General features: G+C 42.5%; 1 protein-coding gene across 4 annotated transcripts in view; it reads left to right on the top strand.

Moving 5' to 3' along the window:
• The first annotated feature begins 4,104 nt into the window (after positions 1–4,104).
• ATE1 (arginyltransferase 1) overlaps positions 4,105–16,153 on the top strand; it is a 165,213-nt gene continuing 153,164 nt past the window's right edge. For 2 of the 4 annotated variants that reach the window (XM_040254903.1, XM_040254904.1), the window contains exons 1-4: positions 4,545–4,729; positions 7,411–7,474; positions 10,040–10,102; positions 14,732–14,835. In XM_040254903.1, the coding sequence (XP_040110837.1) occupies positions 4,624–4,729; positions 7,411–7,474; positions 10,040–10,102; positions 14,732–14,835 (337 nt within the window). In that variant the 5' untranslated portion in view covers positions 4,545–4,623. Of the gene's footprint in view, positions 4,231–4,544; positions 4,730–7,410; positions 7,475–10,039; positions 10,103–14,731; positions 14,836–16,153 lie in introns of those variants that run through there. The other 2 variants (XM_040254905.1, XM_040254906.1) reach the window with 2 other exon arrangements.

Below are 16,153 nucleotides of genomic sequence, written 5' to 3'. Positions count from 1 at the left end.
GACCATTAGTGTTTAAAGTGATCATTGATCTAATTGGATTAGTATCTACCATATTTGTTGCTGTTTTCTACTCATTGCTCTTGCTTTACCTTACTTTTGTCTTCCACTCTTACTTTGCCTTCAGTTCAGCCACTCAGTTGTACCTAACTCTGAGCAACCTCATGGACTGCAGCACACCAGGCTTCCCTTCCATGACCAACTCCCAGAGCTTGCTCAAACTCATGTCCATCAAGTTGGGGATGCCATCCAACCATCTTGTCATCCTTGTTGTATTTTGCCGTATCTGGTATTAATTAAACATTTTATGATTCTATTTTTTCTCCTCTCCCAGCATAACAATTATATTTGCTTTTTTAAATGGTTGCCATTGAGTTTGCAGAATATATTTACAACTAATCCAAGTTCTTTTTCAAATAGCTACTACACAGGCAGTGCAGGAACTTTTTTATAACAGTATTCACAGTTCCTAGCTGGTTGTGGTTTAGTCACCAAGTCGTGTCCTACTCTTGTGACCCCATGGACTCTAGCCCGCCAGCCTCCTCTGTCAATGGGATTCTCCAGGCAGGAATACTGGAGTGGGTTGCCATTTCCTTCTCCAGGGGATCTTCCTGACTCAGGAATCAAACCCTGGTCTCCTGCATTGCAGGTGGATTCTTTACCGACTAAGCTATGAAGGAAGCCCTCGTATTTCTTGCCTCCCATCCCATAAAACACTACTATCGCTCATTTCACTTATCTATAATCTTGCACCCTGTATTATTAACTAAAAAATCTGTTATCTGTCAGATCAACTAAGATTTTGAAAGATTAAAAATTGATTTTACCTCTCCATTTATTCCTTCTCTAATGCTCTTTTAAAAGTAGGTCTGAGTTTCTGACCTGTATTATTTTCTGTCTTTCTGGAGAATTTCTTAAACATGTCTTGCAAATCAGATCTAGTGGTGACAAATGCCCTCCATTTTTCTTTGAGAAAGTCTTCTCTTTCACATTTGAAGGATAATTGTGCTGGATACAGAATTCTAGGCTGCTGGTTTTTTTCAATACTTGAAATATTTCACTTCCCTTTCTTCTTGCTTGCATCGTTTCTAACAAGACGACTGACGTAATTTTTATCCTTGCTCCTCTACAGATGAAAATTTTTCCTCTCTCTGGCTTGAAAATTTCTTTTTGTCTTTGAAATCTGTTTTGAAGATTTTCTGCAGTTTGAACATCATACATTTACACGCAGGTTTTTGGTTTTGGGGCATTTATCCTGCTTGTCTGTACTGCCTCAATTTAAAAATCCACATAAATTTAAATAAAAGTTGTTTCCCTGTCACACTATCCACATTTTAGGTGCTCAGTAGGGACATGTGGCTAGTGGCTACCAGTGTGTACATGCACGTATGCTAAGTTGCTTCAGTCGTGTCTGACTGTGTGACCCCATGGACTGCAGCCTGCCAGGCTCCTCTGTCCATGGAATTCTCCAGGCAAGAATACTGACTGGAGCAGAAACATCTAGACAGAGGAGGGAAGGGGTCTAATCTGAGGTCTCCTGGTAGTGAGTGTCTTCTAGGATCCCACTCTTACCTGAGACACTTGGTGTCATATCTAGCTCCTTGCCTCTGCTCATAACACAGCTCTTTCCTAGCATGTCCCTCTTCTCTGTATTTAACTGCACACCCCTCCCAAACTTGCTATCTACTCAACAACACTTTATTCAAAGAAACACATTTCACTTTATTTTTTAAAATTTTAGTTAAATCAGTTAACTTTTATTTTGGCTGTGCTGGGTCTTTGCTGCTGTTCAAGGGCTTTCTCTAGTTCTGGAGAGCAGTGGCTACTCTAGTTGTGATGCACGGGCTTCTCATTGCAGTGACTTCTCCTGTTGCAGAGCATGGACTCTAGGGCACGCAGGTGGCTCTCAGGCTCTAGAGAGCCTCAGCAGTTGTGGCACATGGGCTTCGTTGCCCCATGGCATGTGGATGAAGGACTGAACCCGTGTGCCCTGCACAGGCAGGTGGATTCTTAACCACTGGACCACCAGTGAAGTCCCACATTTCACTTTAATGCAAGAATCATGGGTCTATCACCATGCAGAGTCCTTTACATCATTAGTGCCTAGGATAGGATCGAACCTCACACTAAGTTTTGTAAACTCAATTTCACACTCAAGTTTATGTAAACTGTTAATGGAATCAAACATGCTAGTGTTGTCAGCATTTTATTGTCAAGTATGAAAGTTAAAAACAAAGACAGCTATCTATAATTGGCAGTTTCATAAATAAAAGGACATTCTAATAGTGCCCTCTTCCAACTCCCCAAACCTCTGCCCCAAGATGGAAACTAAATGAAACTTTGCATTGTTTTTCTCATTGGGGCCTGAAAGATGAAAACTTTGTGTCTAGTGAAGTTGCTCAGTTGTGTCTGACTCTTTGCAACCTCAGGGACTGTAGCCTACCAGGCTCCTCCATCCCTGGGATTTTCCAGGCAAGAGTAGTGGAGTGGGTTGCCATTTCATCCTCCAGGGATCTTCCCGACCCAGGGATTGAACCTGGGTCTGTTGTATGACACAAGTCCAAACCTAGTATTTGTTGATTTCTTTTCTTCTTCAATTAATTTTTTAAAAATCACCTTTTCCTCCTATTTGTCTTTTACTAGTTGTATGATCTTGGGCGAGTTATATGGCCTCTCTGGCCTTTGTTTCCTTTGTAGTCCAGGAAAGGACAAGAAATAATCACATCTGCTGTAATAAGATGGACAAGGTCTGTGTTTAAGAACATGGGTACTGAGATCTGGTAAGGAGCCTTTAAGAAGTTGGGAGGAGCTGGATAAAGCTAGGGTCCTCCTGCATACTACATAGCTATCCTTAGGCTTTTTTTTTTCTCATTGTGTGAGGCACAGGTGATGCTTAGCAATATGACGTCTTAACAGGCACATAGCCAGCACAGTGGGCCTTGGGGTCAAGAATGTTGAAACTGACTTCAGAAGTTTACCTGTTTCTCCAAGTTTCATGATTTCACCTTTTTAAACATTGTAAAAAGATGATCAACTTTATTACCAACACGGGGAAAACATAAGGACAGACTGGTTTAAATTATTTGCCTATACAGAGTTAAAGATTAAGGAATACTACTTCGTTGAAAGCAGTCACTCATTTTTACACTTTACTCCTGGATTGTTACTCTTTGAAAAATCCCCTTTAAAATAGTGGTTGCCAACTGGAGACTGGTGCACTGAATTCAGCTTATATACATGTTGTGTTTGGCCTGTACAGTTAAAAAGTTCTTTTAAAATAACATTTAAAAGCTGTACTAGGGAAAAAAAAAAATCTGACTTTCAGCTTCTGTTTGAAAGTTGCAAGATACGGTGGCACTGGGCACAAGACAGGAACTGGCTCTGACATTTGTCTTCTTTAAAAGAGGGAAGTGTTCAATTTGCCTACCCTGCCAATCCACAGAACACCTACATGTGTACTCCAACCCAGGGGATATTTAGTAAGTACCTGCTATGGCAACCCACTCCAGTACTCTTGCCTGGAAAATCTCATGGGCAGAGGAGCCTAGTGGGCTGCAGTCCATGGGGTCTCAAAGAGTTGGACACGACTGAGCGACTTCACTTTCACTTTAATGCACTGGAGAAGGAAATGGCAGCCCACTCCAGTGTTCTAGCCTGGAGAATCCCAGGGACGGCGGAGCCTGGCGGGCTGCCGTCTATGGGGTCGCACAGAGTCGGACACGACTGAAGCGACTTAGCAGCAGCAGCTAGTTTAGAAGACGCTAGAATTGGCGAGGACAGTCTGAGATGTTAACTTTTAAACGGAGATTTGCAGGATCTAGAAACAGTGATCACAACCTCTGTGCCTCAGTTTCCTTATGTGTCAACTGCGGCTGACAACCTGCAGTTGTGGGAAGGATCGGCGATGGAGTAACTGCAAAGGGCTGGCTTGAACTCGGGGTCCCGGCGGGGGGGGGGGGGCACCGCTACAACCCACGCTCATCCTGGGAAGCCCCCCGACCCAACACCGACGGGGGGCCCCTAGGCGCTGGGGCCCACCGCACCAGCCTCGCTCTCCACACCTCCGCGCCGCGGGCCCCCGCGCTCCGCCGAGGTCGGCCCCGGGGCGCCGAGAGGCGTGGCCGGCCCGCGCGAACCTGGAGGCAGCCATGGCCTCGATGGTGGAGTACAAGGGACTCAAGGCCGGCTACCGCTGCGGCTACTGCGACTCGGAGGACGGCAAGGCGTCCTGTGGTGAGTGGTCGGGCTAACGGGGTCGGCGCGGCGGCCTGGCGTCCAAACCCCGACACCGCCCGCCGCGCTCCAGGCCAGGCCCTCGCGGGGGGCAGCACCCAGGCCCCACTCCCCAGCTTCCGCTTCCCTTCCCCACGCGTTTCTTCCCAGACCGTTGCCCTTCACATTCTGTCTCTCGGTTTCATCCTTACCGAGATGGCGGTCTCTTTCGGAGAAAGAGCGGAAATAGCGGAAGGCTGCCCTCGGTCAAGATGGCGCAGGCGGCTTCAGCGCCGAGGGCGCTCCCGGCAAGGCTCGGCCTGCTGGCGCCCGGGCGGCGCGGTGCATTGTGGGGTGGCGGCGGCAGCGGTGGGGTTGGGCTGGGCCGCACGTCGCGTTTGAGGGGCCGGGGCCATGGCGTCCTGGGCCGCGCTTTCGCCCAGCATCGTGGAATATTTCGAGGGCGAGGACTTCTACCGCTGCGGCTACTGCAAGAACGAGTCGGGCAGTCGCTCCAATGGTGAGCGGGCCGGGCTGGTGGGCAGGGAAGGGCGCCGGTGGCTCGGCGGGCGGGTGTCCTCGTGGGGTCGCGGCGTCTCGGGCCGAGTGGCTGGAGGGTCGTGTCCAGGTTGCGGCCCAGGCGTAGCCCCTGCGCCGTCCGGCCCGTGTGGAGCGAATGCGGAACACGGAATGCGGTTCGCCCCGAGTGCCGTGGCTGTCAGAATTTGAAAACGGCCCTCACCACTGGTGGAGCAGGGAAGCTTTTAGAGGCTCATTTTTCACACAGGCGGTCGGACTTGCGAGATAATGTGTGTTTCGCAGGAGCCAAGTGTGGAAACAGGTGTGCGTCGTCAGTGGGAGACCGTTAAGCACCCGCCTGTCGGGGAGCGCTGTGGCGTGGTCAGTTACAGGGCTGACCTGGGATTTCAGATGCTGCTGTCGGGGTGTCCCCGGTGGTCAGCGCAGGACGCGGGGTTGCGGGACAGTGAGTGTCGGCTGCTGTCTGTGTAGACAGCTGTGTGTGTGGAAAACACACGTGCGCGGATATCCGTGCATAAAATGTCTGGAAAAATATACAAGAAACTGACGGTAGTCGCTGCTCGCGAGGGGCCCCTGTTAGTACTGTTGTGCTTGGAAATGGTACCAGGTGCTTGTCATTTCGCCACCCACCTCGGTGACGACGACAGAGCCAGCCTACAGTGCCCCTGCCCGTAATTCAAGTTTCTTTTGGAAGGATTTTTGTTCGTTTGTAAACGGAACGTCATGTTTATTTCCTGCAGTGTCATGCTTTGGCAAAAGTATATACACTTATTTTAAAGAAGAATCTGGCATTGTGGGTAATGGGATATCCATGGAGACTTAAATTTGGGTGGTTTCCATATTTAAAAAAAAACAACTGTTTTGTCCTGCCCTGGGGCAGTGATTTGGGTGATAATGGTGTGTCCGTGTACTCATTAATTAAAAATGTGTAATAACTTAAAAAAATTAAATGTCGATTAACTTCTTGTGGGTGAGAGGCGGTAGAATGCAGTATAACGCAGTTGTTAGCGACAGTAATAAAGATGCATTAAAGTGAAAATAGTCTTGGGTTAAACGGAGGAAATAAGGAGGATGCAAATAACAGGTGAGATGATTACAGCCCAGGGAGGGAAAAACCCATACGGTGACAGTGACTGCCTTAGGGTATTACAGATTTCTTCTCTTCTCTGTTTCAAATTTTAGTATTATGATTATAATATATAAGAAATTTATAGTATAGATTATAATATAGATTTATTATATATTATAACAGTACAGTCTATGCAATTCTCCTGGCCAGAGTACTGGAGTCGGTAGCCGTTCCCTAATCCAGGGGATTTTCCCAATCCAGGAATCAAACCCGGGTCTCCCGCATTGCAGGCGGGTTCTTTACCAGCTGCCAGGGAAACCCAAGAATACTGGAGTGGGTAGCCTGTCCTTTTTCCAGCTGATCTCGCCGACCCAGGAATCGGCCCCGGGTCTCGTGAATTGCAGGCGGATTCTTTACCAGCTGAGCTACCAGGGAATCCCGTATGTAATGATAATTTATGTTATACTGGTCTAAAATTAATATTAGGTCTTTAGCTATTTTCCTAGTAATTTTAGTAAGAGAAAATCGATTAATATAGATGTCCTTTGTTTAGTTTTATGGAAAAAACCTACTTTCACCCTTTTCATCTAAAGTGAAGTGAAGTTGCTCAGTTGCCTCTGACTCTTTGCTACCCCGTGGAGCCTACCAGGCTCCTCCCTCCATGGGATTCTCCAGGCAAGAGTACTGGAGTGGGTTTCCATTTCACCTAAAGAGATACCTGTAAATTTCTTATCACTTCTATCATCTTGTTTTTAATTTTAATAATAATCTTTACTATAGGGCACTCCACCTATTAGGAAGGTTTTATTATTTCCATTTTACAGATGAGGAAATTGAGCCTCATAGAGTAACTTGTTGGTGTTAATGAACACCACCCAGGCTTCTGACATTTCTGTTGTATTTATGCCCTTGCTTTTCTCACTACATCCTGTTCTGTCAAGCCTATCTCTGTCTTTCCATACTTTTGATGGGTTTACTGTTTCCAAGAGTAAAATTCCTTTTTCTTTACCATTAATTCAGTGTTTTCTCATAATCTTCATTTTTTTATGGTTGCATAATTTTTTTCATCATGTTAATAACAAATTAATGTCTGTTGGATTACTTTCATTTTTTTATGCTTAAAAGGAATATTGCTGTATGTATACTTTTGTCTTATTTTCAGTGTGTGAGACTATGCTGTAAGCCAATTAAAATAAGGAGAATTTATATGCACAAGAAAATATCTGCTTTCTAGTTCTTCTGAAGAGACCAGCTTATTAAACTATTGGGGTCATTATTATGGCTTAAAGGTGTGATGTAATTTGCAGTGGGGTCTTAAATTTATGATGTCACAGAGACTATTGACTCATTCTTAAGTGCATGTGGTCACTTTCTGTGTTTTATTTTTAAAATTGAGGTAAAATACATCATGTGCTTCGTTTGTGTTGTGTATTGTGTTAAACTAAAAGGTACAAAGTATGTGCAGACTTTGATTTCTTCAGTGTGAGCTGGATTTTTTTTTGCTTCAGTATTCACACTTTAAAAATAATGCTTTGAATTTAGAAAAGTAAAAAGTTCCACCCGTTGTTGTGAACATGGCACTTATTTTTCAGGCATGTGGGCCCATTCAATGACTGTGCAAGATTATCAGGATCTCATAGACCGAGGATGGCGAAGGTAAATGCCCTTAATATAAAGATCCTTCTTATGGTACTCAGGTTCTTCTTATAATTGAAACATATTATTTGCCTTTAAAATGTTTTCCTGTGGTTGGAAATAGGTTTAATAAAAATTTTATTATATTTTGTGTGTAGAGATTGTTTTCTCCTTTTAAGGATGTTTATTAGGAAAATTTCACGGATATAGAGAGAACGTTATAATGAACTTTATGTACTAATCACCAGACTTCAAAAGTTGTTAACATTTTGTCAATCTTGTTTCATCAGTTTTCCTTGCTCCCTTCAATGGACTGAATGTGTCTCCCCCCAGAGTTCATATGTTAAGTCCTATATGGAGGTAGGGCTTTTGGGAGGTGGTTAGGTCATGAAGATGGATGGAATCGTGAATGGGATGCTAGTGCCTTTATAGAAGAGACCACAGAGAGTTCCCTTGCCCCTTCTGCCATGTGAGGACATGTAGAAAAGATGAACCAGAAAGCTTCACTGGACATCATTTCTGTTGGCACCTTGATCTTGGACTTCCCAGCCCCAGCACTACCAGGAATATATTTCTGTTGTTTTTAAGTCACTCGGTCTGTGATATTTTGTTATAGCAGCTTCAGTGGGATGAGATATTCCCCCCCCCACAAATTATTTAAAGCAAATTTCATTATCATGTCATTATACTTGTACTAAATATGTGTTTCTAAGAGAGAAGGATTTTTTTCTCTTTCTTAACATATCCACAATATCATTACCATGCTTTCCAATTTAATGATAATTTGATGTCACCTGTTACCTAGTTTTGAGATTTTCTGCTTGTCTCAAAAATTTTCTTTTACAATTGGTTTATTTGAATTGGATTTCCTTAAGGTCCACACATTACCTTTGATGGCTATGTTTTTTTGGCAGCTATTTTTATGTAGATGATTTTAGAATAACTGTTAAGTAAAGTTCCTTACATAAGTATGAGCAGTATTAAGTGTCCTGTACCAGTACTGCCCAGAAGACATGTATTGAGCACAGCAAATGAAACTTCACAGCTTTCCTTAAACATAATAATGAGGCCCAAAATATGGATACATGTAGGTCAGATGTGGCAGGACTTTGTGTGCCATAATAAGGAAATTTATTTTTATTTTTTTAATGGTACGGGGGAGCTATTGAAGGCTTTTATGTCAGAGAGGAAAAGTGATGGAATTTGAGATCTGGAAATGATGATTCAGATAGCAGAGAGGTGTCTGAGGGAGTGGTTCTGAAGGCAGGAAAATGAGTCCCAGCGATTACTGCAGCGTGCAGATGGGAGGTGGTGAGGAGCTGCTGTCCTAGTCAGGAGTGGTGACTAGATTAGGAGCTGGATTGGGCGGGGGGTGGGGCAGACTCACGAGACGTTTCGGAAGTAGAATGCTTGCTGGCAGCATATGGAGGTGCAAGGGAGGGAAGAACCTAGGAGGACTCCCAGATTTTCAGCTCGGGAACTGAACTCCTGTGTGATTGCTAGGACTGCCATAACAGAGCACCACAGTTTGGGCCGCTGGAGCGAGAGAAATGTATATTCTCATGCTTCCGTAGGCTGGAAGTCCAGAATCCAGGTGTCCACAGCTTTGGTTTTTCCTGCAGCTTCTCTCCTTCCCTTATACCTGGTTGCCTTTTTGCTGTGTCCTCACGTGGTCCTTTCTCTGTGTGTGCATATCTACTGTTTAATGTGTCTTTTAAAAAAATTATTTATTTATTTTTGGCTGTGCTGGGTCTTCATTGGTGCGCAGGCTTTTCTCTAGCTGCGGTCACCAGGGGCACCTCTTGCTGCAGTGCGTGGCTTCTCACGGCGATGGCTTCTCTTGTGGAGTTCAGGCCCTGAGGCCCTCAGCCTTCAGTAGTTGGGGCTCCTAGGCTCTAGAGCAGAGACTCAGTAGTTGTGGTGCGTGGGCTTAGTTGCTCTGGGCATGTGGGGTCTTCCCGGATCAGGGATCGAATCCGTGTCTCCTGCATTGTCAGGAGGATTCTTTATCACTGAACCCCAAGGGAAGCCCTGGTGTTTCTTTTTATGTTCAATTTCCTTTTGTGATAAGAACAGCAGTCCAGTGGATTAGGGCATTTCCAAATCTGGACAAAATTGAGCTTGTGGTGTCATGGCTCTGTATGAGCTGAGATCTGGAAAGCATGGAAAGGGTCAGGTTGGCTTGGGAGTACATTATGCTGGTGCCCGTGGAACCCCCGAATGTGGGTGTCATAGGCAGCAACATGCACCAGCCCCACAGCATCCTGGGCAGCCTTTTCAGTATCAAGATGGGCGGTGGATGGAGGCATGGAAGGGATTGCAGATGCTTGATGAGAGGGTAACTGAGGTTACCTCCGTTATCAGCTGTGGAGTACATATGCCAGGGTTTAGGAAAGGAAAACTTGGACCCTGGTCCTTGGATTACCCACCATGTAAGATCATTTAGCTTGTGAAGAGTAACTCAACCTCAGTTTTTACCCTATTGATTAGATTTTTACCTTAATTAATTTCATATTCCTGTACTAATCTACTTTGCTGCCTATGAGAAATATGTATGAAATTAACAAAGCTATTCTATAATTTTAGAAGCGGGAAATATGTGTACAAACCTGTCATGCATCAAACATGTTGTCCTCAGTATACCATAAGGTAAGAATTTTGATTATTTTCTATTAATATGAAGATTATATAAAATTTTTTAGTAGAATCCTGCTTTTTTAAGTGTATTTCTGTTCTAGGTACACATTCTTTTTTTTTTTTTTTTTTTTAGGTACACATTCTTTACAAAAAAAGCAGACAAGTTTTTTCTGTGTACTTATGCTGTATTCATATGCTAATCAATAGGTTTTAATAATATGGTTTGATTAGTTTAGATGTAAATATTAATGTGATATAAAAATATATATTTAGCAATCTAGTCAATAATACATGAATATTATTGGGAGAATATTGGTAAATACTTAAATTACTTTTAGGTATCAAATTTTTATCACGTTAGGTTGGAGTCGCAAGAGTTGCACACGATTTAGCGACTGAAAACAACAGCAGCAATTCCAATTCCCTTGCGTATTATTTGACACAGTGGGTTCATTCAGACAGTGCTGCAGAATCCTGTATAAGGAATAAGGAAGAGGAGGCTGGCACTTAACATGCATCTGTGTGGAATCTAGTCGTCTTCACCAGAAAACTCAAACTAAAAAGTCTGGTTTCCTACAGAGAGTTTGCTTGGTTTTTCATAATACTTTGTGTTTCTCTTGTGCCCTCGCTTACTCCACCCTAACATGGAAGGATTTTTCCCTTCTTCTCTGATTAGGAAGGTCCCTCCTCTTCTCCCTCATCATCATCTGCCCCTCCCCCTGCCTCTTCCCTTTCCCCTCCCTCCTCCCCTTCTTCTGGTAGCAAAAATAGGGAACGTTTGTTAACATTGTGAAGAATATGTCTACAGTTTGAACGTGTATATATACTCTAGGTAAAGCAAACACGGTTGTGTCCATCATGCTCGATGGGTCCTCACATCTGTTTCCCTTAGTTACTCTTAACTTGTTTTGAGGTTATAGACCGATTTGAGAATTTGATAACAAAACAAGACAGGGAACATATAGACAAAAATAATGTAACATTTAAGTTTAGGATGATCACTGACTTTCAAAATTCACTGATTCCTGGTTAATCCTTATTCCTTTCTAACTAGTCAAGGGACTGCTACAACAAAGAAAAAATATGACTATCTCGTTTGTTGACATCATCTCATTTAGTATAAAATGACAGAGTACCTCTTTCAGCTTTAGCTGTTATGAAGTGGTAACGTCTTCAAAGACAGAAATCGTTTTTCCTTCCGATAACAATTTCTCATTGGATTATGGCTAGGATTCTGTTCAAATAAGTCTGAAGTTGATTGGCCTGAACCCTGAGAATCTCTATTCAGAAAAGGCCCATTTCAGTGGGTTAAAAAAAGATAGAAGCATCTATAACATCTTGGGTTCTTGTCTCATATAAAGCACTGTTCCAGGTGTGTTGCTTTTATGAAAAGGGACTCAATGAACATTGCAAGACAAAGTGTTTGCAAAATGTGCTTTTTTTCTTTTTTTTTGCATTTTATAATTTACATGGGATCAAACATTTCCTGAAGGGACCTCCCTGGTGATCCAGTGCCTAAGACTCCAAGCTCCCAATGCAGGTGGCCCCAGTTTGATCTGTGGTCCGGGGACCTAATCCCATATCCTGCAACAAAAGATCCTGACTGTCATGACTAATACCTAGTGAAGCCAAATTAAAAAAAGAAATTTCCTGAATTGTTATTCTTTATACAACTTCGTTTTTACACGTTGATCTTTTTTGGACTCATTCTGCATATTCTTTGGGTTATTTTGCTGTTTACTGCAGTGGTTATGCAGTGAGGCCTTAGGTAAAGGCAATGTGGTCTAGCCTACAACTTTGCTTTTTGTTAGGCAGATGCTGGGGCCTGTCCAGTATGTGAGTAAAAATGAGGATGAACTCCCCTGTCTATGAATTTTTTTTTTCAATTTTAATTTTTATTAATAGCGTATTTGCTAACACTTTAAAGAATCAAATAGTTCCCGTAAAGCTTATCTTGCAAAATGGCAGTCCTCTGAACCACCTTTCTCCCCTCCAGTTCCTATTTTCTGTTTCTTATTGCAGTCACTTTCAAATCTTTTAACTGATTCTTTTGTTTTTTCATCTCTGTGTCTTTAAGTAACATGCTTATATAATTATAGGGCTTCAGTGGTAGCTCAGGTGGTAAAGAATCTGCCTGCAATGCAGGAGACCAGGTTTCAGGGAATGGTTCCCCACTCCAGTGTTCTTGCCTGGGAAATTCCATGGACAGAGGAGCCTGGCAGGTTACAGTCAATGAGGTTGCAAAGAGTTGGACATGACTGAACAACTTTCACTTCCATTTTTATATAGTAATACTTCATTACTAAAAGGTTGCTTTTCTCCATTATCTCTGGGCTTCTCTCACTGAAAGATAAGGGTTTAACTTTATTTTACCCCACTTTCCTTTGTCACATTCAAACTCCTATTTGTCTTCATCCCCAACTTCCCCAAATTTTGGATGGATGTAGTCATCTCATTATGGCTGTGTAAATAGACTGCACAGCTCAGCCATGTAGTTGTTGTTCAGTCTTTAAGTCGTGTCCAACTCCTTGCAAGCCTGTGGACTGCAGCATGCCAGGCTTCCCTGTTCTTCACTATCTTCTGGAGTTTGCTCAAACTCATGTTCATTGAGACATGCTATCCAACCATCTCATCCTCTGCCACCCCCTTCTCCTTCCCTCAATCTTTCCCAGTATCAAGGTCTTTTCCAGTGAATCAACCCTTTTAGCATCAGGTGGCCAAAGTATTACTTTATCTTTCCTGCACAAGTTTTTACTTTGCCTGGTGTTGCTCATTGTCATTTTTGTTTACCTAGTCTTTGAGGCACCTATTACCAATTTATCTAGAAGTGCTCCCCCAGAGGTGTAAATTTCCTCTTACTATGTTTAGATGCTTTAGGTACTGTATCATTCTTATCTTCTTGATGAAAATCTTAATGGGAATCTTTTGATCTGCTGGGATCTGAACAGATTGCCTCTCTGCCTGATAGGTCACTGGAGTCTCTTTTTGACCCTCATCTTGAGGATTCCTTTGGGTCTTGGTTTGCATCTTGTCTTTTCTACTCTCTTTCTTGTATTATTCCTTTATTAGTGAAGCACCTTTTCTAACAGTTTCTTGAGAAAAAGTGCATAAGAGGTAAATTTTTTTAGACTTTGGATATGTTTTCATTGACTGCTCAAACTTAACTTACAGTTTGGCTGGGTATAGCAGTGTAGATTGAAAATAATTTTCCTTTAGAATTTTGAAAGCTTTGCTCCATTGTTGTCTTATTGCTGTTGAGCAGTTCAGTGGCATTCTGATTCTTGTTCCTTTGTCCAAAGTGTTTTCTTTCTTTGGAAGTTTTTTTTTTTTTTTGTCTTCAGTGTTTTGATGTTTCACAATATGTTTGGCAGTGCATCTGTTTTCATTCCTTACATATGTGCTTGAGACACCCCTCTTGTCTAGGGCCTCCTCCCATCATGTCCCAGGGAAATTTTCTTGTGTTATTTTGTTGATCCTCTCCTTATCATTTTCTTCTTTCTCTTTTCTCATGTCTTTATTTAGACATTGGTCCTTTTAGACTGGTTCTCTTATTTTTCTCTTTGATTTTCCATGTCTTTTGGGAGATTTTCTCAACTTTATTTTCCAAGTCTTCAGTTTTCTATTTAACTTTTAATTTCTTCTACTCTATTTTTACTTCTAAGAGAGATTTTTGTTCTTAAGTTTTTTAAGGTTTCCTTCTTCCTGTATACTTGATATCCTGCAAGTTACTTTCTTCAACCTTTTGGCACCTTTCTTTGCTTTAGAGGCCCTCCTCAAGTGTCTGGTGATTCCAACCTTCTAGTGTCCCATTGGAAATTTTATGTACCTTGGTGGGTCTTGTTTACTCTGGGCGTTAAGTAGGGTGGTCTGGCTAACCTCTTCTTTGGGGGAATCTCTGGGTCAGTATTTTTCGTTCTGATCAATTTCTGGAGAGAAAGTATTATCTGCTGATGTTCTGGGACTGGGTTGGGGATGTGTGTGACAGAGGTCTCAGCAGTTAGCATGAAGGCTTTCATTTAAGCTTATTGTTGTTGGCTGTGAACTTACTGTTTTCAGCTGTGCCTGTATTCCTCACAGAAGAGGCCCTTTTTTTTTTTTTTTTTTTTTTACCCTTTCTGAAAAGTTTACAATTTTCTGCTGGGTTTAGAGACTCATCTGTGCTGAGTGGGGGAGAATATGAGATAATAACTTCTTGCAAAACAGACTTTCAAGGAATCTTCCTAGTTCTACACCTGCTTTCACTCTTTTCTCCCGCGATATCAGGTATCGCCAGTCCCTAAGACTTTTAGGGGTAATGTGGAGAAAATTGGGTATCTTTTTGGCTTTTCCCACTGTTGGCTTAGGATTCAGTTTCTCTGGTCTGCTAAGTCAGTTAGCACTTGTACCTCTGCTTTCTAGCTTCCAGCGTTTCTCCCATTATTTTTTTTCCTAGTGGTTTATGTCTTTTGCCTTTTTTTTTTTTTTAATAATCCCTTAACTGTATTTTAGTGAGTGTTGAGATGGGATTAGAGACTACTTTAAGCCCTGTCTTTATCCAGAAATCCCAGTCATGAGCTTTTCTTCATTGTACTGTTATCTAGAACTGATTTTATTTCTTCACAGTTTTAGTTCACTTTTTAAATACTTATTTTGCTTTCCTAGGTGCCGACCTTTACAGTTTCAGCCATCAAAATCTCACAAGAAGGTTTTGAAAAAAATGTTGAAGTTTCTGGCTAAAGGGGAAATTTCAAAAGGAAATTGTGAGGGTAAGATGAGATGGCGGCTAAAAACTATTTATTTTAAATAGATGTTTCTTTCCAAGGTTTTCACTTTCACTCATTTCTTAGGTAGCGGAAGGAGGTCCCACTACAGTCAGGAACTCCTGTTACTGTGATGGTGATGGCCACTCTTAGCTCTGCTGCTGCACTGCTTCCACTGGCCCCCAAATCAGGGAGATGGGGAATATATACGAGGGAGAGTCTAGCTTGGGAGGAGACAGGACCATTTTAAAGATTCATTTCCTGGAATTCATTGAAATTTTAGTTTTCCTGATTCTTTGAGAATTTTTCATTTTCTTTGATCCTAATGATACCTTATGACGTAAACAGAAAGTGATTCTGTCTCTGGGCTTCCCTGGTAGCTCAGTGGTAAATAATCTGCCTACAGTGCAGGAAACCCAGGTTTGATCTCTCGGTTGGAAAGATCCCTTGGAGGAGGGAATGGCAACTACTCCAGTACTCTTGCCTGGAATCCCATGGACAGAGGAGCCTGGCATGCTACATTCCATAGGGTAGCACAGAGTCAGACACGACTGAGGTGACTAAACAGCAGCAACAGCACTGTCTCTGGAGAAATAAATGCTTGTATACAACTTACATAAGATTACACAATTACTTATAATACAGAGTAAAGCTGAGATTTTCCATGTTTGAGTAAGGTCTTCAGTAAATTATATTGTCTGAAAGTGAAAAATGAAAGTCGCTCAATCGTATCCAACTCTTTGTGACCCGGTGGGCTGTACAGCCATGGCATTCTCCAGGCCAGAATACGGGAGTGGGTAGCCTTTCTCTTTTCCAGGGGATCTTCCCAGCCCAGGGATTGAACCCAGGTCTCCCGCATTGGAGGTGGATTCTTTACTAGCTAAGCCACAGGGGAAGCCCAAGAATACTAGAGTAGGTAGCCTATCCCTTTCTCTGGAGGATCTTCCCAACCCAGGAATCAAACCAGGGTCTCCTGCATTGCAGGCGGATTCTTTACCAACTGAGCTATCAGGGAAGCCCTGATAATAAGAATTCTTAAATTGCCTGAAGCTTTATTTTTTTTTTCTTAATGAATTTTGAATTTGGGTAAATTTCCTCAAATTTCCTAGTAACATTTAATTAATTTGGGTTTCTTTGCTTTTTAGTTTTTTCAGTGTTTTGCTGTTTTATCTTTTTTATCTTAGTATTTTCCCATAGGCACTCCCTACCACATGACCATAAGAATTGGGAATGCTGCCCATCCTTATAACTCTTTCTCATTTCTGCCATAAGAAATGGCCTACCCTGGGAGCCTCCCACCCCAGTGTTAGCTTGTTAATACATC

Source organism: Oryx dammah, unplaced genomic scaffold, assembly GCF_014754425.2.
Source record: "Oryx dammah isolate SB20612 unplaced genomic scaffold, SCBI_Odam_1.1 HiC_scaffold_14, whole genome shotgun sequence".
In the NCBI taxonomy this organism is placed as follows: domain Eukaryota; kingdom Metazoa; phylum Chordata; class Mammalia; order Artiodactyla; family Bovidae; genus Oryx; species Oryx dammah.
This window is presented reverse-complemented; position numbering and strand designations above follow the sequence as displayed.